Source organism: Poromitra crassiceps, assembly GCF_964638095.1.
Source record: "Poromitra crassiceps genome assembly, chromosome: 26".
NCBI classification, from domain to species: Eukaryota; Metazoa; Chordata; class Actinopteri; order Beryciformes; family Melamphaidae; genus Poromitra; species Poromitra crassiceps.
The window spans coordinates 14,843,327-14,866,275 of NC_139640.1; the positions used below are offsets into that span (position 1 = coordinate 14,843,327).

Genomic DNA, 22,949 nt, shown 5'->3' on the forward strand with positions numbered 1-22,949 from the left:
TTGTACCTGAAGGAAGCTTCACTTTCATGTGATCGAGAGACATAGAGAGACAGTGAGAGAGAGCGAGACTAAGAGAGTTTGGCCAAAATCCCGCTGTAAAAAGTTTGACCTGTCTGGTTTTTAAAATGTTACATTTCAGCTGTCAATCAACATGAAGCTGGTGTGCGTGTGTGTGTGTGTGTGTGGGGGGGGGGGGGTTCCAGTAGACTATTGTGACACCTTGCCCTAAAGCCTAAAGAGTAAATGTGGAGTGACACCAAAGGTTTAGCGCAGGTTTAAGCAACCACCACCACCACCGCCACCCAAGCTGACTGTCCTGATTGTACCTGAAGGAAGCCTCACTTTCATGTGATCGAGAGACATAGAGAGGCAGTGAGAGAGAGCGAGACTAAGAGAGTTCGGCCAAAATCCCACTGCAAAAAGTATGACCTGTCTGGTTTTTAAAATGTTACATTTCAGCTTTTAATCAACATAAAGCTGGTCTGTGTGTGTGTGTGTGTGTGTGTGTGTGTGTGTGTGTGTGTGTGTGCGTGGGGGGGGGGGGGGGTTCCAGTAGACTATTGTGACACCTTGCCCTAAAGCCTAAAGAGTAAATGTGGAGTGGCACCAGAGGTTTAGCACAGGTTTAAGCAACCACCACCACTCAAGCTGAACGTCCTGATTGTACCTGAAGGAAGCGTCACTTTCATGTGGTCGAGAGACATAGAGAGACAGTGAGAGAGAGCGAGACTAAGAGAGTTCGGCCAAAATCCCGCTGCAAAAGGTTTGACCTGTCCGGTTTTTAAAATGTTACATTTCAGCTGTCAATCAACATAAAGCTGGTGTGTGTGTGTGTGTGTGTGTGGGGGGGGGGGGGTTCCAGTAGACTATTGTGAGACCTTGCCCTAAAAGCCTAAAGAGTAAATGTGGAGTGACACCAGAGGTTTAGCACAGGTTTAAGCAACCACCACCACTCAAGCTGAACGTCCTGATTGTACCTGAAGGAAGCCTCACTTTCATTTGATCGAGAGACACAGTGAGAGAGAGCGAGACTAAGAGAGTTCGGCCAAAATCCCGCTGCAAAAGGTTTGACCTGTCCGGTTTTTAAAATGTTACATTTCAGCTGTCAATCAACATAAAGCTGGTGTGTGTGTGTGTGTGTGGGGGGGGGGATTCCAGTATGCAATATTCTTTTTCCCATGATGGCGAAGGCTAGGCGAAGGCATGACCCGCCCCTCTCTGCCTCTGATTGGCTGACTGTACTCGGCTGCTCCCACCTTCTTTCCAGGCGAGCCAGAAGTATCTCAAACGTGAGCAGCAGGTGCAAAACAATCATTAAATCAACAAGCATGAGATACTTCATTATATGGAATGTTACAATTGCAAACCCTATATCTGAGTTATTTAGGCCTACTTAGCCTATTGCACAGACGTGTCACTTTTTCTTGTCGTTCCAAATTTAATCACATTGTTGCTCTGTAGAACTGTAGACTGGTAAAAGACTGGTAAAGCAGAAGTACTGATTCAACTTAATTACTCAAGTAAAAGGAAAAAAGTACAGGCTCTGAAATGTACTCAAGTATAAAAGTAAAAGGTTTTCTGTGCAAGGCGAATAGAAACTCACGTCATAATACCGTAATATAATTCAAATACTATTCAACTTAAAAGGTCCCTTCAAAACATATTTTAAGATACATAAAGACTATACTTTAATCTTCTAGTCCTAATCACTATGACCCATTAGCTCAGAGAGTTGGATTGCTGTCTAGTGGTTTGGAGCTTGTGGGTTTGAGCCTCAGTGACTCTTGAGGTTGTGGGTTTGAGCCTCAGTCAGTTTTGAATGGCGACAGCCAGAGGAAAGAGTCATTTAAAGCCCTGAGAAAACCTCATTCAATCAGTCTGACTTGGTGGCACAGAGTAGGTTTGCTGCCTGGCAATATTGAGACCTCAGCCACTTTTGCGGTCGTGGGTTCGAGCCTCAGTCAGTTTTGAATGGTGGCAGGCAGAGGGAAGAGACAAGAGCGCCCGGAGAAGAGCTGTGAGTGTGAAGGGCAGCTGGTGGTGTGAAGGAATAATACACACAGAGACACCGGGGCCAGAGGTTGTGGGTTCAATTCCTGCTCCTCTGCCACTACCTGGAGCCAAGCGGGGGGGCTGTTCTCCCCCCTGACCTCTGCAGAGACATGAGCTGAGGGTTATGAGATAGAAAACCACAGAGAGCTGTAATTTTTACTGACATCGGAAGTACGTTTTATGTATATTTTTACGTTTTATGTTTGTTGTATGTCCCTGGCTGCCGCCAGGCGTAAAAATAACTTTTTGAAAAACTGCTCTAGACTCAGTATATGACATGTACACACACTTTTCCACAACTCCACCATGTATCTGAAACTATGTTTACTTACTGTCAATCTCATCAAAGTTTCTGAAGACCATCTCCACGTGATCCCACTCCATAAAGCTGCATTTCCCAATGAAGGGCTGGGCAAACACCACATACTGATACATATTTCAATTCAAATACATGTCACTCTTGTGTTAGAATGAGTAAATGGGCATTGACACTGTTTTTACATAAGCCTTCATCAATTCTCATTCATCTTTTCTTTTTTATTTGTCTGTAGGCTACATATGTGCACTGCCAAGAGTAGCGGCAGCATTCTAAACCAGAGACCAGACTATATCAAAAACATAAACACACAGTGGCGTCTTTCATGCATGCTAGCAAGCGAAACTGCTGTCTGTCTGACCACAGACTGTAGAAAGAGACGCAGGACAGCCAAGCGAATGTGATTGGATGAACGTTTGACGCTAGGCCAATCACAGGCAGAGAGGGTGCCTCCAGCCTTCTCCATCATCCGGAAAAAAATATCGCATCCCTAATTGGCCTTTTTTGTATTATGTAAATATATACACATTTGCCTTAAAAAGTACTGTACATGTCACTTTAAAAAACGTAAACCACTATTACAATCACCACAAAATAAACTACCTTGGAATTTGTACAGATACATTTTTCTTAGACAAAATAAAACAAATGGGACAGGGGTATTGGCATTAATCTTTTATTCATAATTTAAACAATTTCTTTAAGTTACTGCATATTTTACAGTTTGATTACATGTCGTTTACCACCACACAGTCTGTAAACCAACGTCTGAGGTCACACTTCCCACTCGTAATGAGCATGTCAAACTCAACTGGCTTAGCCAAACTTATCTCATTCAACCTCTAAATTAACTACCCGCTACAACAGAAATAAAGTGCAGACACTAAGTACACCTTGATGTGAAATATTTGTCTCCATTTAGGTTTGAATGCATTGCTGAGGCAGAGGGCGCTACACATAACTGGCAAATGTCCACAGTGGTGCATGGGGCTAGGATTGTCAAAATGTATTGACGACAATTATGCAACAACTACCAAAGGCCAAAGGTCATCAGCAAAGCTCAAACAACACGCAGTCCAGACATGGATCAGCTGCTTTAAGGCAACCCTCCTAGGTCAACGTGACTACCTCCAAATCCATATCACAATGCAGAGTGGCTCAACTTACATCGGTTTCAATAACAAGTAAACAGTGCATCAAATGCTATCTTGTTCAAGAGGACAGATCTATAAAAGGGTCAATTGAGATGGTTGCTAAAGTTAACCTTCAAACTTTTCCACAAGGCCTTCCACAAAGCAGGCAGAAGAAATGTACATTCTCATCGATGACGGTAGACTTTCTGTAGACTTACACGAGCACTGCCCAGGCCGACGAGAGGCAGGCGCTGATCGCTCGGAGGAAGAAAGACAGCATGTCAGGTAAAGAACTTCAAAGATCTGTTGCATCTGCTCCCCAACTCACTGTGTGACCACGTCCAACCAACTGCTCAGTGAAACAGACACAACTTAGGCACATTGCAACAGTTTTGACACAAACAGCGGCTGACAAACTCGTGGCTTATTGCCAAACACAATGAGGCAAACTTCTTTGGAAAAACATTGCTGAAATGGCAAATCGTTATTGAGAATACTTTGGACCTAACCTCAATGTCAGGGTTTTGAAATCCACATTGCCTTTCTCTTAAAGAAAGGGTCCTGAGGTAGATTTCTGCTCTGAAACTAATAAAATCCTTGTTAACGCAACTGATCATAAGCTACAAGCTATTCTCCCGACGAGATAAGGAGGGACCACCCTAGCCTGGGTAAACCCATCCCCCACGTGACCTGCTCTCAGACCTGTTCTCAGTCACTAGTGACTGGGAACTGAGAGAGCAGGTCACGTGGGGGCTGGGTTTACCTAGGCTAGGACCACCCCCCCACACAAAGAAAAGAAAAATCAATATCCGGAAAAAGTGACCGTTGTTCAACATTGTCACACATCTTGGATGAATTTCAGGTTAGGTTTGGTCACTAGAGCTGTAACCATTAGTCGATCGACAGAAAATAATCTACAACTATTTTGCTATTCGTTTAATCGCGTAATCGAGTCATTTTTTAAGGGGAAAAAAAAGTCAAAATCCTCTTGATTTCAGCTTCTAAAATGTGAATATTTTCTGGTTTCTTTACACCTTTCTATGACAGTAAACTGAATAGCTTTGGGTTGTGGACAAAACAAGACATTTGAGGAGGTCATCTCGGGCTTTCGGAAACACTGAACAATGTTTTTCACCATTTTCTGACATTTTATAGACCAAACAACTAAATCGATTAATTGAGAAAATAAATCAACAGATTCATCGATAATTGGTCGCCATTCTTCCTGCCGGTCCATGTGATGGGACCAGTCTACATTGGGTCCAGACTAATAAAGGGATCAGCAGAGGGTCTTCCGGGCAGCCCGGGCCATGTTTCCTCCAAAGCCGTTGAGGAGGTCACACTGGACCAGGTCGTCGTAGCGCCCGCTGCGCAGCCAGCAGATCTGGCTGGTTTTGCAGGTCTCTTTGCAGGGCTCCGACACGTGGCCTTTAGATCTCAGGTACCAGTACCTCTGGAAGACCCGGTCGTCGCTGAGGAAGGTGCGGAGCAGCCCGTCCCAGTCGGAGGGGAGCACGCTGGACAGGCCGTAGGCCTGGGTGGCCCGGTAGAGCAGGGTCCATTTGGGGTCTGGATCGGGGCGACCCCGAGCCCCCGGGCTGTGGTTGGCCTCGGTGAGGTTGAGGATGTACGTCTCGTGGTCGAGCACCAGGCGAGAGCTGCCCTGGTAGCTCCCGTCCACCACGTACACACGGTAACCTGGAGGAAGAGATAGTCCCAAAGCCATTTCAGTAACGATGTGAATAATTCATAGAGACACTGCGTAAAGCGTCATCATTCAGAAGCCACGCCCAAGACGGGGGGGAAACAGAAACCCCCCCTCCAATCCTGGCGTTCTCCTATGTCGCGTGCATGGTTGCGTGTTGCACAAAAAGATCGTATATACGGAAGATGAACACTCCACCTTACTACTTGACCGCTAGATCCACATTTTTCTTCTCGCCAATTCTCAATGGCTTCCTTGTTTTGCTCAGGAGTACAAAAAAACTTTAACTGGTGATTTTTTTAATTTGCGGTCTGCGCAGCCCCACCACACAACAGCTTTTAGCCATGTTTAATTCGAGGAAAATGACGCTGGTGTGTGGAAATGAACGTAGCTTTTCCCCCGTGATGGGCGTGGCCTATTTCATGCAGTGTCTCTATTGCATTTACATTGTTCTTCCTGTGGGGCAATTTACCATACTGCAATACTGTCTTCCCTAATGCCTCATTCAGACTAGATGCTCGGAGGAGCCCTCAGCGAGCAGCTTTTGGAGCTCAGCGACGGTTTGTCACAGAGTCACAGAGGTTCGACAGAGTCAGAGGTCCGGCAGATATCGGTCAGGCTAAAGCAGGCTAAATATGTGGTCATGTCGGGACATCCATCAACGTGTTTCAGCCAATGAGAGCGCACGGCACAGACACAGCCAGGTGATGTCTGCTGTCTGCAGCAGGCAGGCAAGTGGTCTGATGGAGAAAGTATATGAGCCATTCTACCAGATTGATACAAACTGCTGTCCCAGTCCTACCGCCCAAAACCAAAACTAAGACCATTCCATGATCTAACATTATTATTATCTCCGTGATCTATTGAAACCTGAAATAATATTTGAGATAGCAGTCAAACTTACCAACTCCTTCTTTGAACCAATCCCATAGAACAGTGTTTCTCAAACTTTTTCAGACCAAGGACCACTTACCAATGAAAATAAACTCGGGGACCAACCTAACTCCCAAAACATCCCCAAAAACAATAGGCCTACTACTTCAACTGTAAATTACAAATTACAGGCTAATTAAATGACAAATAGCAGTACAATTAATCACATTTTTGGCTTCCCACAATTATGAAAACAAGATAACCGATATAAACAATATACTGTATATGTAATTTATTTTAGTTAGTCCATTTACCTTTTTTTTTTTACATTTATTTCTCCTGTTCAGTTCAAATATATTCAAAGTTCAAAGAAAGTTTTTTCAAGTTCAATAAATGCACAATGTTGCCAAAGTCAAACAGGCTATCTGTTGCCATCTTCAAGTTGCATTCAGTGATGTTTTTGTGTTCAAATAAGTGTTAAATGGCTCTATTTTCTGACAGCAATTACTGAAATAGAGTGTTTGGTCAGTAACTTGGAACTCCCAACCACCCGCTGTACTCTGTTTCTCTCCTGTAGCCCTGCAGGCAGAGTGGATGTATCTCCACAACCCGTAAGTCGTAGAGAGTCAGTGGTGGTGGTGTTGGATTCAGGGTGAAAAAATACATATAGTCCTTTAGAGGCATCGTGATCTGACCTTGAGTTTCCCAGAAAATGTAAACATTTCTCTGATTGGATAGTGGGAGGTAGAAAAAAAGGAAAAAAATATAAATCTGGACCACTGTTTGAGAAACACTGCCATAGAATGACTGATGTTGTGCGAGCGTGTTTAGAAAGAATAAAGCCGGTGTGAGGCTGCGTTTACGGACTGGTCTGGGATTCTCCTGGTGAAATATCGTGTGATCCCCTGTCGCAGCTCAGTCATATAGTGTGAAAACCAAAACGACCCTCCTGATTACAAGACAGACAGTTGTGTGTAGTGTGAAAAGAACATGGACTGACGAACTGTGTGTGTAGTGTGTCCGCGCCATTAGGATCAGGACTGACGGTTCAATAGTTTCATGCCTCACCTGGGTTTAGGTTGATGTAGGTGGTGACACTGGGCGCAATGAAGGCCACGCCCACTGGGCGGGTCATGGTTTCCTCATCGTAAAACATTTGGAACTCATCAAGGTGTGTATGGCCAAAAAACTGTCCGGTAATTGTACTTTCATATCTGGGAAGGGGGAAAAAAACAAAAAAACAAACTGATGTTAAACAAGGGGGAAACATGTTAAACTCATGGTAAGCCATAGTGTGTAAACAGAGGACCCATCACATGCTGCTACTTTCTATTATTAACCCAAGTCAGACAGGACACTGAACTCTAATGTCCAGGCATTTCATTGTTTGAAACAGAGAAGCCTGAACCATACAGGACATCTGACCTGTCCAAAATAAAGTAAAATAGGGAAATGAAACAAGTGTACAGTAGTTGGCAGGAAGTCTTGCTTCCTTTACTGAAACTAGCTCCAGAGCTGGCAGCAGATAACTGCAATAACGCCAGAGTCAAATCCCAGCAAAGCGGAATCATCAACTGAGCCATTACATGTATGGCAGCCAGCATCGAACAGTAGTGCAGCGTTTCTATACTCATCTTGTGGGTACTAGAGCTGGGTATTGGTTCAAATTTCAAGAATCGATTCCGATTCACAAGGTTGCGAATCGATTAATTTCGATTCGATTCGATTCCGATTCGATTAATTTCAATATCGATTTGGTTAGTGATACCAAAACATGTTTTTTGAGTTGGGGAAAAAAAGTTTCAGACCTGTTGTCAATTTTAATGGTTTTAGTTACACATATATTTACTCACCAGGTGGTGATAAAGGGTAAATAACAGCCTTTTCATCTGTCAATAAAGACACTTTCACAATTAGGCACAGTCATTTGATTTCAGCCTATATAATTTCTAAAAGTAGATATTAATTGTCCATTTCATTCATGTAGCCTACAGTATTTATTTATGTTTTTGTTTAAACTACAAACATAAATAAACGTCAACTTGAAACTATGTTTCAACTACCACACACAGCATAATATTTTAGCCTGTTTATTAAAAAATATATATTTTATTTTATTTTATAATCGATCTCTGGACATATGAATCGATAATCGAGGATTAAAATAAAAATCGATTAAAAATCGGAGAATCGATTTTTTGAACCCAGCCCTAGTGGGTACCGTACGTTCCCACAATCAAACGTTACTCTGGGAAGAAAGTGAATGTTTCTGAGATTTATCAAACATAAGCCCTCGTTCACACCATCACACCAAAGCCACGTGAAAGCAGCTGAAGCTACGCTGAAGCCACGCACTTTCATTTCGGCGTCCTTGTTAATAGGCGAGAGCGTTCACACAAGCCGCATGCCTCGCCGACGCTCCGCTGAAGTGGTAGTTCAGGCTCCTGTTCTATTTTCCAAGCGTGCAGCGCGCTGGAGCCCGAGCTGCCAGGCATGAAGTCAATGCAAGTTGTGCTGAGGAAAAGAGTGCTTTTTGTGTGACCGGTTCAGCTTCTGTTCAGCGCAGCTTCAGCTCTGCTTCTGAATAGCGCCCGGTGTGAACCCAAGGCTAAGGCATCACTGCTTTGAACAGAACTTCACACAGTGTCCTCTGCGACTTCAAGGACAGCAAATAGAGACCACCCATAACGTTTCCAATAGTAATGCCTTTACAGAGTAACAGGCTAGACTGTCTGGACTAGAGCCCGACCGATATATCGGTCCACCGATATTATCGGCCGATATTGGCCGATAACCGATATATCGGTATCGGCCGATATGTTGGCCGAAATGCAGATCTTTTTTTATTTTGTAATTTTTAAGTCATAGACAACATGTTGTGTACATTTGATCTTTTTTCTTAATTCAGGTTATATTTTATATTTGTTCTATTTGTGTTTTTGTATTTCTAGTTATTTATACTTATTAAATTCCCAGTGAAGTTTACCGTTTCATTGCATTGATGTCATTTTGGACAATAAAGTTTATTGATAAGCTGTCAAATATCCTGCCTACATTACATCTCAAGTCATGTCAAGTCATATCTTTGTCAAGTGTTTGATATTTGAGGGATCATTGCAAAAACATTGTGTAATATAATGTGTATATTTAATATAAGAATATCGGCCGATATATCGATATCGGAATTTTTTTACACCCTAATATCTGTATCGGCCTCAAAAATCCAGTAGCTGAACTGAACACGTGTAGCCAAATACCTGTTGACAATGTGATAGTAATTCCAGCTCCAGCTGCTAAGACATAGGCCAGGTGGGATGTGACCAATGATGTGTACCTGAGAAGAGAGAGAAAGACACAAAGCAAAAACAAAGAAATTGCGTCATTGCACTGAAAACCCAACATCTAGTCTCAACTTCCCTTCCTCTGGCTCAACACCAGTGACTTCAGGGAGCTAAAGTGGAAGTGTATTGTAGCCACATCCTGTTTGAAGCCTGAATGAAGTGTGGAAGACACTAGGGATGCACCGATCCACTTTCTTCCGATCCGATCCGATTCCGAGATCTGAATTTGGATATCTGCCGATATCGATATTATTCCGATATCATCGCTATTTCTTCTTGGCTATACAGTACAGACAAAAATTTGGCCAATTGAAGAAAAAATTTAAGAAAAATACAACAAAAAACAAAATGAAGAAAAATATACAGATCCTTTCCAAGCTAGTTTTTTTCCATAATTCCTTTCAAAAAGTGAAACTTTCATAGATTATAGATTCATTACACACAAAGTAAAGTATTTCAAGTAGGCCCTATTCACAGCAATGGTTTTGAGGTGGTTAAAGCAGGAAGTGAAGCAGATATACCCAATAACATTAATGATGGCCCTGGCACCAGAACGCCTAAATGGAATGGAACCATCATTCATGGTATTGGCTATATACCTGCTTTACTTCCTGCTTTACCACCTCAAAACCACTGCTTTCAACAGGGTCCATCGGTCGCATTCCAGCGGCTCCCCTCACCTTCTCCCCCTTATTCTCACTGGCCTGGAGAACGTGGACCAGCCACTGCAGCTGATTGGCTGGATCGGTGGAGTTCACCATCAGCCAGAAGTTCTCTCGAGCACAGAAGTTCATGTTGAGAGAGACCACCCTCAGACCAGGCTGGATCTCCACTGTATAGAACCCTCCGTATCTGCAAGTACACACAAAGACATCGGTGAGCAACTGAAGAACTGAAGAAGCGCTGGGGGCCTCCAACCAGAAGTCTAAAATCCCGAGAGAAGTTAATTGAACTCCCAAGTGTGACCACTTCTGTTTCCAAACCGTAGGATGTGAACGCTAACTGCAAAATTACATAATCAACAGCTCCTAATATCGAGATCCTACTTCACCATCTATTTCTAAATGTTTGGTTTTATTTAGCAAAAATGTGGCACAAGGAAGCTCAGCAGGGCAAAAGTGAATCAGAAAAGAGAAAAAATTAGCTTCTTGGATACTTATAGACAGATTTTAATTACGAAGTAAAGTACATGTACAGTACAGGGCCTCTGTCTATCCTTGAGGATGTACATTGTTATGAAAATGGTAAATGGTCTGCATTTATATAGCGCTTTTATCCAAAGCGCTTTACAATCAGTAGGTACATTCACCCATTCACACACCAATGGCGGCAGGCTACCACGCAGGGTGCTGGCACACCAACGGGAGCAATTTGGGGTTCAGTATCTTGTCCAAGGACACTTCGACACGCAGAGTGGAGGAGCCGGGAATCGAACCACCGACCTCTTTCATCCAAAGCGATTAGTGGACGACCCGCTCTACCTCCTGAGCTACAGCCGCCCACGTTATGAAGAGACGTTTAAATGAAGAACCCGCGTGTGTTCAGGGCCTGCTCCGGTAGCCACTTTACACTATGAAGATGTTTAAATGAAGAACCTGAGTGTGTTCAGGGCTTCCTCTGGTAGCCACTTTACACTATGAAGATGTTTAAATGAAGAACCTGAGTGTGTTCAGGGCTTCCTCTGGTAGCCACTTTACACTATGAAGATGTTTAAATGAAGAACCTGAGTGTGTTCAGGGCCTGCTCTGGTAGCCACTTTACACTATGAAGATGTTTAAATGAAGAACCTGAGTGTGTTCAGGGCTTCCTCTGGTAGCCACTTTACACTATGAAGATGTTTAAAATGAAGAACCTGAGTGTGTTCAGGGCTTCCTCTGGTAGCCACTTTACACTATGAAGATGTTTAAATGAAGAACCCGCGTGTGTTCAGGGCCTGCTCTGGTAGCCACTTTACACTATGAAGATGTTTAAATGAAGAACCTGAGTGTGTTCAGGGCTTCCTCTGGTAGCCATGGTGACCACTCCTCTGCCATGGTGTTGTAGAGCCAGGCGGAGGATCTATTGCCGTGAACAAAGGGTGGAGGGAAGCTGTTGACCGGCGTGCTCTCGTGGTTCCCCACAGCAGGGTACACCGTCACGTTGGGCCCCAGCTGCCTGCAGACACCACAAGATGAGAGGGGCGAGAGTCAATTCAACTGCTTGGATCAATTACAGCCGACACCTGGATCACATTTGACCAAAGTGAGAGCAAAGATATTCTGAACTTAAGAGTGCAAAAGCATTTGGAGGTTCAAACTGAGGAGAGAACATACTTGTGGATGAGCCTGGAGATGACTGTGAGCTCAGACAGCTGTTGTGCCCTGGTCTGAGACCAGACATTGTGTGCTGGGATGTCTCCGGTCCAGTAGGCCCAGTCCCAGGGCCCGGTGCGGGCAGCGTTCTGCAGGAGGTTCTCCACCGTCCGCAGAGGCAGGTCACACTTACTGTAGGTTCCCCAGTACCCGGCCTCCCTCCGCCGCCAGCTAGGAGAGCCCGACTCATTACGACAGCATAGAGGGTCCTTACAGTCTGCACTGCTGCCCGCTGCATACACCTGGCAGTGGAAAAGATGGGGTTGAGGCACCAATTTACATATGGTGGATCACAGACACACCTGACCTTTGACCTTTGACCACCAAAATGCAATCAGTTCATGGCGGTATTTCCCTTTGGAACAAAACATGTAGGTGTAGGCTGTAAAAACTATGTGCATGTTGTTTACAATAGTTAGAAATACATTTATGTAGCATTTAGTATTGATGATCAGTTTGATTTATGCGCCAATTTGGAAACATCTAAACGCGACCCCTAGGCGGGCAGTATTGCTTAGGTTAACGTCAGAATGCCTACATGTACCAACGAAGAAGAAACGACGTCAATACATTTAACTTTAGAATAGTTTCCGTTTGTTTATTAAGTTGTAGTTATTGTTGAGAAATAGAATAGTAGGATCTGTCTGCAAGGCGCTTTTGAAAACTATATTACTTTTTTGTCCAGTTTATGTTTTGTTTTTTTCTTTAGGGGAAAATAACGAATGTGGGTAATAAACTTTAGTGTTATCATCAACTGTCATCCATGCCTTTTAGTTGTATTATTGTTCATTTTTAATAATCTAATATTATTTTGCTCAGTTAGTGAATTACTTCACTAGTTCGGCGAATAGAGACAGTCCGCATGTCTGGGAACGCCCACAAAATGTTAAACGGCTGGCGCGCGAGTGGGGTAAAACCGCCCATATATCTCATGGGCTGACTCACCAAAAGTCATCCTTTCTATAGCCGAAATGCTCCCACACTGACAGCTTCAGATGTTTTTTGGTTGCAAAGAGATTGCTTGATTCTCGTCTATCTGCCATTGTTCACCATTAGCTATGTAGCTTAGCCACCACTTACGTTAGCTCCCCAAACATAAATAGTTCTCCCGAGTCCCGTGAGCTGTGACACGAATGTGCGGCGCCCGGCAGTTTAAACTGCGGTTTTGGACCGCTGAGGGTCCAAAACCAGAGATTGTGCCTTTGAGGTGACCCTGGGGAGGGCATATAACATTTTTTCTTTTCTGTTTTGCATTAGTTTGCATTGTGTTTCGCTATGTAGCCCATATGTTATATATCTAAACTATTTCAGCAGCTGGTCTGCCTGCTAGGTCGGCAGGCAGGTAATGGGACATCCACCATTACAATAGCGGTGTCGACCAATCACCCCCATCAGTAACAACAAAAGCTGAAACTAACTGAAACAATAGCCTGAAACCAACAAATTTAGGCTGAACTGGGTGGGCAGTGCAGATCTTTTTCTTACATCAGAATCAGAATCACTTCTATTGCCACAGTCTGCAAGTTACATACGAGGAATTTGTCTTAGTGTCTGTATGCAGCGTAGCGGTCACATCAATATACAGAGATAAGAAGTAGGAAGATAACTAACGGCAATCGCAAGGTTGCAAGTGCAATCAAATCGAATCAAATCGAGTAAATATATACAATATGTACATGAGTGGTGAAGTGTTCTGTGGATGATAAATATGAATTTACGTTGGATTTACATGAGATTTACAGACTGAGTTAAATATACGTTAAATAGGCAGTGGATTTACATGAATTTACAGTCAGAGTTAGATAAGAGTTTACATTGAATGTACATGAAATTTACAGGCTAAGTTAAATAGGCATTAATGTGCAGAGAATTTACATCAATTTACCAGTCCCAGTTAGACATGTGCAGGGGGAGGGCAGAGAGAAAATAATCTAAATGTCAGAGAGGGCAGTTGATTTAAAAAATATATATATATCATATTTTACCCCATCCCACCCCACGTAAATATCGGACAGTCCCTTAAAAACACCATCTTCAAATGTAATGTCTACAGCACATTTGCAGCCAATTTAAGACAATTCAAGACCTTAATTTCCATGATTTTGATTTAAGACTTTTTAAGGAGCAGCGGGAACCCTGTGCATACACCTGACCTGGCAGTGGAAAACACGGGGTTAACACTGCAAACACCTGGCAGTGGAAAAGATGGGGTTAAAAGCAGGGCTGAGGCACCAATTTACATATTGTAGGTCACAGACACACCTGACCTTTGACCTTTGATCACCAAAATGTAATCAGTTCATCCTTGCGTTCAAGTCGGTGTCTGAGCCAAATTGGAAGAATTTCCGTCAAGGCGTTCCTGAGATATCGCGTTAAGGAACTTGTGAATGGCATTAGTGAGGTCACAGTGACCTTGAACTTTGACCACCAAAATGTAATCAGTTCATCCATGAATCCAAGTCGACATTTGAGGCAAATTTGATGAAATTCCATCAAGGCGGTCCTCAGATATCGCATTAACGAACATCGGACGGACATACGGACAACCCAAATCCATAATGCCTCCGGCCTGGCTATCGCCGGCTGAGGCATAATGATTGGACAAGACTCGTTGAATATTAGTCTGTAATGCAACATAGAACTAAGGTATTACCCAACATTTGATACAATTGCCCTGGAAATGATCCAAAATGCCCCCAAACGTATTTCACAAGTGCAAAAAAACCTGACCCTAAAGCTGCGTTCACACCGACCTATTAAAGTTTTTCGCGGCATCGAGTTTACATGAGTTTACATACAAAGTCAATGCAAACGAGCGATTGAGCGTATATTCGCCCGGCAGAAAAATCACTGGGCGTCCGAGCGACAGAGACAGAGCGATGGGGAGAAAATACGCTCGTCGCCTGAGATGAAATATCCCAACTTGAGCGAAATTACGCTGGCATCAGTCGCTCGCTGTTCAACGCTGATTGGCTGCCGTGTGAGAGTGAGTCAAGGATCACACTGGCTTGGAACAAACCGCTGGTTTATTGTGTGGCAACAAACCGCATTGACAGCTGATTGACAGGCTGACAGCTGACATGAAGTGAAGTCTGTACTACCGGTATAGAGCTCGCGTTAGGAGCACGCTGATAGGCTTAGCTTGTAAACAACTACGGTGGCTCGTAGTGGACAAATATCATGACATTGCGTAACGTTATAGCCCCCAGATGTCCGTCAATTATTGTGCCCGTTGACGAGCGATTTAAACACAGCGACAGAGCGATTCCAAAGGGTTGAATCGAGCGACAGAGAGAAAAATAAATATCTCGGTGTGAACACAGCTTAAGCCCTTGTCATTTTGATTTTATTTTATTTCCGACCCTGACCTGCACAGGGTACAGTATAGAGTGGTTGTTTCCGTTTCTTTCAACTCGGCTGATCTGTCACACAGACTCACCTGATCCCAGTGGATGTCTGTGAGGAAGAGGACTCTGCTCTGCGGGGAGCCGGGCTTGGGCGGAGAGGGCGGTGTGACGGGGGGCTTGGGCACCTTGGGCAGGGTGATGTTCCAGGGGGCGTAGATGTCGAACTTGCCACAGGAGGCGCCGACGAGCACGGCACAGGCCTCCGAGGGCCACAGCAGAGACTCCTGCAGGGCCCGTATGAAGTCGCCCCGGAAGAGCTCCGTGATCTCTCGACACACGTGCTCGTCGGCCAGGTGCAGACGGATGCACGCCTCGCCGACCGCCCGCGCCACGCGCTCCTCGTTTGCATCGTTCTAACATTCAAAGATCAGAGAAGGAGAGAGGAAAACAACATGCATATGAAGACAGATGGGACTTTACTGTACTTCAGTAGGATTTTCAGGTATCTGTAGTTAACAGAGTATTTTTCTAACAACTTTTGACTTTTACTCCCTACATTTTGGCACAAATATCTGTACTTTCTTTTTTGATTTGTTTATTTAGACGGGACAGTGCAAAATTAATGGACACAAAGAACATAATCAGAGTGTAAAAATTGCCGGATTTAGCACGAGACTCGAGCACGAGGCTCGAACACGTTGCACATGGCACGAGGCTAATTTCCATCCGTAGTCCCCAAAACAAACAGGACATACGTGGACATACCTACATACAATACAATTACACACAAACAATACATACATACATACATGTATGTATGTATGTATGTTCTCCTCATTACATTTTCAAAACAGGCTTGCTACTGTAGTTTTAATGCACGACAGACAAAAAATTATGTAACGTTTGTTTTTCTCTCTTGTCTCGTGCTCTCCCAGCTGCACCTTTTTTTGTGGAAAAACCATATCACATTCATTATTAATCAAAGTATAGTCTCCTGTGAAGACAGGGGTCTGCTGGACAAGTTGAACACAGGTTTTGGCCTAAAAAAGGCCGTTGTCTGGAGCCTCTCGCTGGGTCCTCGCTCCCCGAGTCGTCCGTGGACGGTAGGGATGCCACGGTGTGAACATTTTCACACCGAATAATAAGCACGTGACGTCACCGGTATTACCGGTTACACCGGGAAATGTAAACAATACGATTGTTAGTTCCTACTAGTGCATGTTGTTCCCGGGAGCGATAACAGTGAGACACCAGTCGGGTATCCATAGCAGCTAGACTAGAGCGAACGTTACGTTATGTTGATAATACAAGTTTTAAAGTAAGCAAGAGTCTATGCTTTAACTGTCCATTCTGTAGGTTCATAGAGACAAGACGCACGCTGCTGCTGTTTAAAGTATTAACGTTAGCATGGACGCTCACAGTCATACAACACTGGCTGCATCACAACTCATGGCTGGAGACTTTTTCTGACATGGGATTAACAATACCAGCAAGCACCAGTAAGCATGACTGAATGTTGGTAAGTCCTCCCTCCCGCTAGCATTGATGCTAAATTAGCATCGACTTTTCGCTGTGGGAAAAAAAGGCACATTTCCAGAGATGGCCCGCAGTGACAACAGTATGCACACGCATGCAGGCTTAGCTAAGGGTCTTAGCTACATGTGTATGAGGAGGGCATCATGTGTGTTCATAAGATGTATAGCGTTAACTAACGTTAGTTTGTGGTCTAACCAGAACAGTTGAGCCACACTGCAGCCGAGAGGGAGCGCTTGTAATTTACACCGGCGCACGCTGAAACTGCGAGTTTTCCTTTCAATTCTTCCTCAATAAAAACAAAAGGTGTTACCGGTGGGCACGTTATGTAATCAGTGTATGTCTCGCCACCGGGTAACCCCGGTAACACCGAATACCGCGACAAGCCTAGTGGACGGCCCACTGGAGGCAGTGTAGCCCTCTCCTCTTCTGCGTCGGTAGAGGCGAAACGAGCTTGAGCCGTCAGATGATACCCATGGTTAGACATGGTTGTTCTTGTAGTCTAGTGTGTCTCTGCGATATGTGTTTTTACGTCTTTTAACGTCCAGGACCTGCTTCTCGTATGTATCTTTCAGGGTTAAGCAACTTTTTCAAGTCCGTGATCTCAGATCTCAGTGATTTTAGAGACCTCAGCATCGGCATGCTCGATGACAAGTAGCATGAGATTAAACGAGCATTTGTTGAGAATCTCGCACCACTGTTGGCATCAGGCCTGAGTGATCGCTTCGGCGTGGCGTGAGCGTGGCTTCGGCACGGCGTCAGCGTGGCGCGCGCGCGCGGGTGGTGTGAACGCCTTCGCCTGAAATGAAACTTGTGGGTACAGCGTAGGTACAGCTTCGGTTGAGCGTTGCTTCGGCGTGCTGTGTGAACGTGGGCTAAGGCATTTTGTTAGCAATATTGCACTGGCACAAATTAAAAGCAAAAGGAGGTTATACCAGGAAGTTTAACATACCGGGAAGTTTAACATCGTACTGAATGAATGTCAAACTCCCTAGGGCAGTGGTTCTCAAATGGGGGTCCGCGGACCCCCAGGGGTCCGTGGCACTTTGCCAGGGGGTCCGCGAAAAGTTTTCAGGTAATTTTTTTTTTTTTATTAAAAAATAAAATGCTACTTGTTACTTATTCCTTCTCAAACTACTTCCTACATGGTGCTAGTCTATCAAAATATCCTAGCTGTCATTGATTGTGTTGCATAGTGGTTTTCTGTACTGTTGACAAATTGTGATATTGTAAGTCGCTTTGGACAAAACAAAAGCGTCTGCTAAATGACGTAATGTAATATAATAAAAAAAAATTGCAAAATCTTCATAGTTCAACGAAAATAGTTTGTGCTTTAAATCTAAAATGGTTCATGGATTACATTCGAATAACAAACCGATCAAATTAAAAGTCAAGCACAAATCACAAATCAGAATGAGGGGGTCCCCGGTATATTTTCTATCTTGTAAGGGGTCCTTGGCTGAAAAACATTTGAGAACCTCTGCCCTAGGGGACAATAAAACCCTATTACAAGCAGAAGATTGGAATCCTACAAGGGAATCTGGACAGTACCGCATGCATGTTTTTGAAACACACTCAAATTGAACTATAGCAGACAAACAAAAGACCACACATCGGGCCATCTCACTTGATTAGGGCTGGGCTGTATTGATATTACATTGATATCATGATACGATTCTAGATATCATCTTAGATTTTTGATATCATGATATGGCAGAACTGGTTTTAAAGGCTGCATTACAGATGTCATTTTCTGAACTTGCCACACTGTTGTAGCTGTTCTACTATTTGCCTTTGCCCCTAATTATTATTATATCCACATTACTGATGATCATTTTTCAAAAATCTCATTGTGTGAAAAGTGTGTGAAAGCCAGGATGAGCGAAGGAAAGCCTGTCTTTGCATTTGATTTTGATCATTGTTTTAGTAAATGTGCTTGTGACATCTCCCATGGCTTTGACCCGGTTACTCAAGATAATGCACAGACTTTTGTTGCGAGCAGTTTCATGTATAGGAACAATTTTCTTTTGTAGGAACTAGCTAGCAGCTGGCGGGTGTAGTTCGGTCAAAAGAAAATAGTTCCGCCATGAAACTGCTCATAACAAAGTCTGTGGATTATCTTGAGTAACGGGGTCATGATTTCTGTAAAGAGACATTGCTGTTGAGTTTATCAAATGTATTTCTTTGGCACTTTTGAGCACCACAAGCCGAGTGCCATCCAGTTCCATTGTATTGGAGAGAAGGCAGAAACTCTGCGGCCGATATCTCTAAAACTCAGGCAAATAACACAAAATGATATAGATGGATAAATAGCACTGCAGGTGAGAGGAAAATATGTCTTTTGGATTTTAGGGTGAGCTGTCCCTTTAAACAACAGGCAATGTTGCCAGTTTGGACCAAAGCTTTATGTTGTTGTAGGCTGTTAGGTTGTTTTTTGTTTGATTGATAACTTTATTGATTAATTTTTTTTTGCAGAATTGTGCAAGACAATACAACAAAAATATTGATCAAAAGGAATAAAACACAATAAAGCCCAAGGGCTTGTTTCCATTGTGGTCCTTTGTATGGGGACAAGTGGAGTGAATATGTGTGCAGGTATGAGCGCGTGTGTGCGCGGGCAACAAACACAAACAATGAAAACATTTTACAACACAACCATGCACTCAATGACTGATTAGTCATTGACTGAATGGTTATTTAAATAACGACAAAAAATGCACCAATCAATAAATAAAAAGAGAGACCAGCTCCTATAATAAATCAAAGACCTACCTAGGGTTTAAAAACTAAGAGCATACAAGAGACAAAAGAAAATAAAAGGTTGGGAACCCATTTGGGAGCCAACCAGCCATTTTTTCAAGGCGAGCTTAAAAGAAAACCTGGAATTAAGGGTCTTTATACTCTCAGGGAGTTTGTTCCATAAAATAGCTGCTGAGTAAGAGAAGGTACATTTACCCTTTAACGATTTAAATTTGGGGGGAACAATGTTGGAGGTGCTTCCTCTTGTGGAGTAGCCATGTACATCACTGACTTTACAGAAGTAGTCAGAGAGGTAGCGAGGAGCCTCCCGTTTAAAAATCCTGAAAACCATGCACAGTTTGATCTGGGAAACCCTCTCCTCCACTCTGAGCCACCTAAGGCTAAGGAAGTGAGAGGGGAGGAGATGGTCTCTGGGATACAGTTTCAGAATAACCCGTATTAATTTATTCTGAGAGGTCTGAAGCCTGTTTTTAAGTTTTATGGTGATTGCCGTGAACCAGGAGGAGCAAGCATAGTCAAAATGACATTGAATCAGAGCATTTGCCAAGGTTACAAGGGCGCTCTTGTCTATGAAGGATGAAATTCTGGCTAAGAATTTGGTTCTTTGATTTACTTTGGAAATTACTTTTGAGGCCATGCTCTCTCCAGAGAGTTTGTTATCTAAAATGCAGCCAAGGTAAGTAATATCCTCCTTGGTGTTAACAGCTACGTCACCCACCATGATGTTAAACCCGGGGGACTTTTTTTAATTAAAATTTGACCCAAATAAAATAGACTCCGTTTTCCCCAGATGAAGTGAAAATTTGTTGTTGTGAGAGAACAGGAGGGCGGAGTCGTCTGCGAAAAGGAACAGGTTGCAGTCACAGGCCGATTGCATATCGTTTATATAAATTAAAAAGAATAAAGGCCCTAAAATACTTCCCTGGGGGACCCCACACGTCAGGGGGAGGGGACATGACAGTGTTCCATTTATGTCCACCACCTGCTCCCTACCCTCCAGGTAGGACCTGACCCAGTTGAGGGAAGTGCTGTAGAAGCCCAGAGCCCCGAGCTTACACAGTAGAACATCATGGTTAACGGTGTCAAAAGCTTTTTGAAGGTTCAGCATGACCATACCACAGTATTTACCAGAGTCTAAAAAGCAAACAGGTGTCAGTTGAATGTGATTTTCTGAATCCAGACTGAAATTTAAACAGGAGCTCCCGAGATGCAAGGTAACTGTCAATTTGTTCAAAAATGACTCTTTCCATTAACTTAGATATGGAAGAGAGAATTGAGACTGGGCGATAATTTCCTGGTTCTAGTTTACTTCCTTTTTTATGAAGGGGTTAGGCCTGTTCATAAGATGTAGGCAAGCTCTAGGTGCACCAGTCTCCTTTGGAGTAGCTTAGATCAGAGGCAGAGTTCAGATCTTACCAGGAGGGCGATATCGAGGACGGCGAAGAGTGCTTTGCACACGGGGCAGGTGAGGTTTCTCCAGTTAAACCCCACCGCCAGGCGGCTAAACTGCTCCACCAACAGCAGGCTGGGCCTCTCTGGGGCCTGGGCCGGGTGAGCGGTGCCCGACAGGGGCAACATGAGGGTCAGGGCGCAGACTGACGTCACCAGCCCCAAGGAGGGCCACACCACCACGGACAGCCTCATGCTCCGTCTCTGCTGGCAGCAGCCTGGACAGAGGACACCAACACAACACACACATGCATGTCAGGGAAGTGGGCTGACATACACTTTGAAAGAAATTGCTATACAGACAGAGACAGACAGACAACAGGGAGACAAGACAACATGGAGAGCCACACCACGGTCAGCAGGGACCTCTGATAGAAGCAGCCTGGACAGAGGACACCAACACAACACACATGCATGTACAGTAAGGAAGAGGAGTCAGGACCAACGTTACCCTAGGGCTCTTTCTATGTTCGTCACAGGACTTCAACTAGAATTCCGATATAATTAGTTTGCCCCACCCCACCCTACCTGTGACTTCAAAGTGCAGAAATAAGGTGAGTTTAATGCCCAAACACAGATTGTCTAACGAAAATCGCATGGTCCATGAGAGGGCTCTAGCTTACTACAGTGAAGTCCTGAGACGAAACATATAGAAAGAGCCTGAGGGTAAAAGGATGGTCACCCGTTCTACTATGAATCACCTCATTCAATGGAAAGGAATTGCTTCAAAATGTCCCCATTCGATGGGGTGGAGTTGTACAATCTCTACAACCCAGTTTCTCTGGGGTTGTAGAGATGACTTGCAAAACCCCCAGGACCAACGTACACTTTGAAAGAAATGGCTCTTAGACAGACAGGCTGACAGACACAGACAGACAAACAGGGGTTAAAGCAAGAAAACATTGTGTGCCCGAAAAGTTGTCCAGGACAAAATTGTATTGTATTCTAATGTGTAAGCATTATATGAATCTAAAACGGCTCTTTGCCTGAAATCAGGCATAGTGCACACTTTAAACAACACAAACAAAATACTTGTCGTTGCATGCTGCTAGCCGCGTGTCAAACATGACTGTACTACCGTGGTGGTGAGCCTACCTACCGTGGAAAGAGCAGCTAACAGTAGCTAGCTGCTGGTTCTCCTCCCTGCACCTCCAGGCTCGAACGGCTCGGCTCGTCTCGTCTCGTCGGGGCGCAGAGAGATGAAGTGTAAACACAGCAGCACGGCTTCCTCTTTTGACAGCGGGGTAGGTCACTGCGTGCTGTGACGGGCGATCAGCCGCACTAGTGTTGTTGTGAGTCGCTGCCGGGGTTGATAAATAGCTAGCTCAAAGAACTTACATTGCTAAGAAGTGTCGACGACTGAAAACATCAGCGCACAACAAATCTGCCATTTTGGCCTGATTAGCTGTCATGTTTCTGTTTAGCGTTCTTTTCAGGCCAAGATGGCGGCAGCGCTCTTGACTTCAATGCTCTTTGGCTCAATGGTGCCTGCTGCGTGATTTCTATTCGCACATAGGATCAGCAATAACCACGCCCTGTGGCGCCGGGATTGGCCAAGAGCAACACTAATAATAATAAGCATAATAATTGTAATCTACACAATGTACACAATCTACAAAAACATGCAATAATATAACGGTGTTGTGTTCACGTTCATAGCTCATATAATATAATGTATCATATCGTTAATTTCAAGCTCAATTCTTACCCAGAGAAAAGGTACAGCACTGAAAATGTAACAAGCAATAGTTTTTTAAACATCTTTATTTTAAAAGATGAAAAACCCCAGGTGCTTTAGTCCCAAGCTTCAATGCTCCTGGCCAATCCCGGCGCCACAAGGCGTGGTTATTGCTTACCCTATGTGCGAATAGAAATCACGCGTCGCTGCTCGTGCTTGTCTTGTGAAAGGAACAGCGTGTCAGCTGATTGGTCACGTGACTGACGTGACCCCCTCTCCGTCCAGGTCGTTTATGAAAACGTTGGTCAGCTGGCAATTGTCTCCGCTGTCTTTTCACAAGGGGAGAGAAAGGCTAAGTTCTGACTGTTTAGACTTTTTCATGTAAAAAACCCTCAAATATGTTTGCATAAG

The 22,949-nt window shown here is 44.0% G+C and overlaps 1 protein-coding gene across 2 annotated transcripts; it reads right to left on the reverse strand.

Annotated features, from left to right (window-relative positions):
- Positions 1 to 3,028: 3,028 nt before the first annotated feature.
- smpd1 (sphingomyelin phosphodiesterase 1) lies at positions 3,029 to 22,082 on the reverse strand. Of its 2 annotated transcripts, none has more exons than XM_083661181.1 (9): positions 21,960 to 22,082; positions 20,828 to 21,078; positions 15,211 to 15,531; positions 11,733 to 12,013; positions 11,401 to 11,574; positions 10,101 to 10,272; positions 9,337 to 9,413; positions 7,148 to 7,293; positions 3,029 to 5,199 (listed from the first exon to the last, which is right to left on the reverse strand). In XM_083661181.1, the coding sequence occupies exons 2-9, from the start codon at positions 21,053 to 21,055 to the stop codon at positions 4,781 to 4,783; spliced, it is 1,818 nt and encodes a 605-aa protein (XP_083517307.1). In that variant the 5' UTR covers positions 21,056 to 21,078; positions 21,960 to 22,082; the 3' UTR covers positions 3,029 to 4,780. The 2 variants fall into 2 exon arrangements, with proteins under 2 accessions (XP_083517307.1, XP_083517308.1); XM_083661182.1 differs by having other exon boundaries at positions 21,956 to 22,081.
- Positions 22,083 to 22,949: the final 867 nt, after the last annotated feature.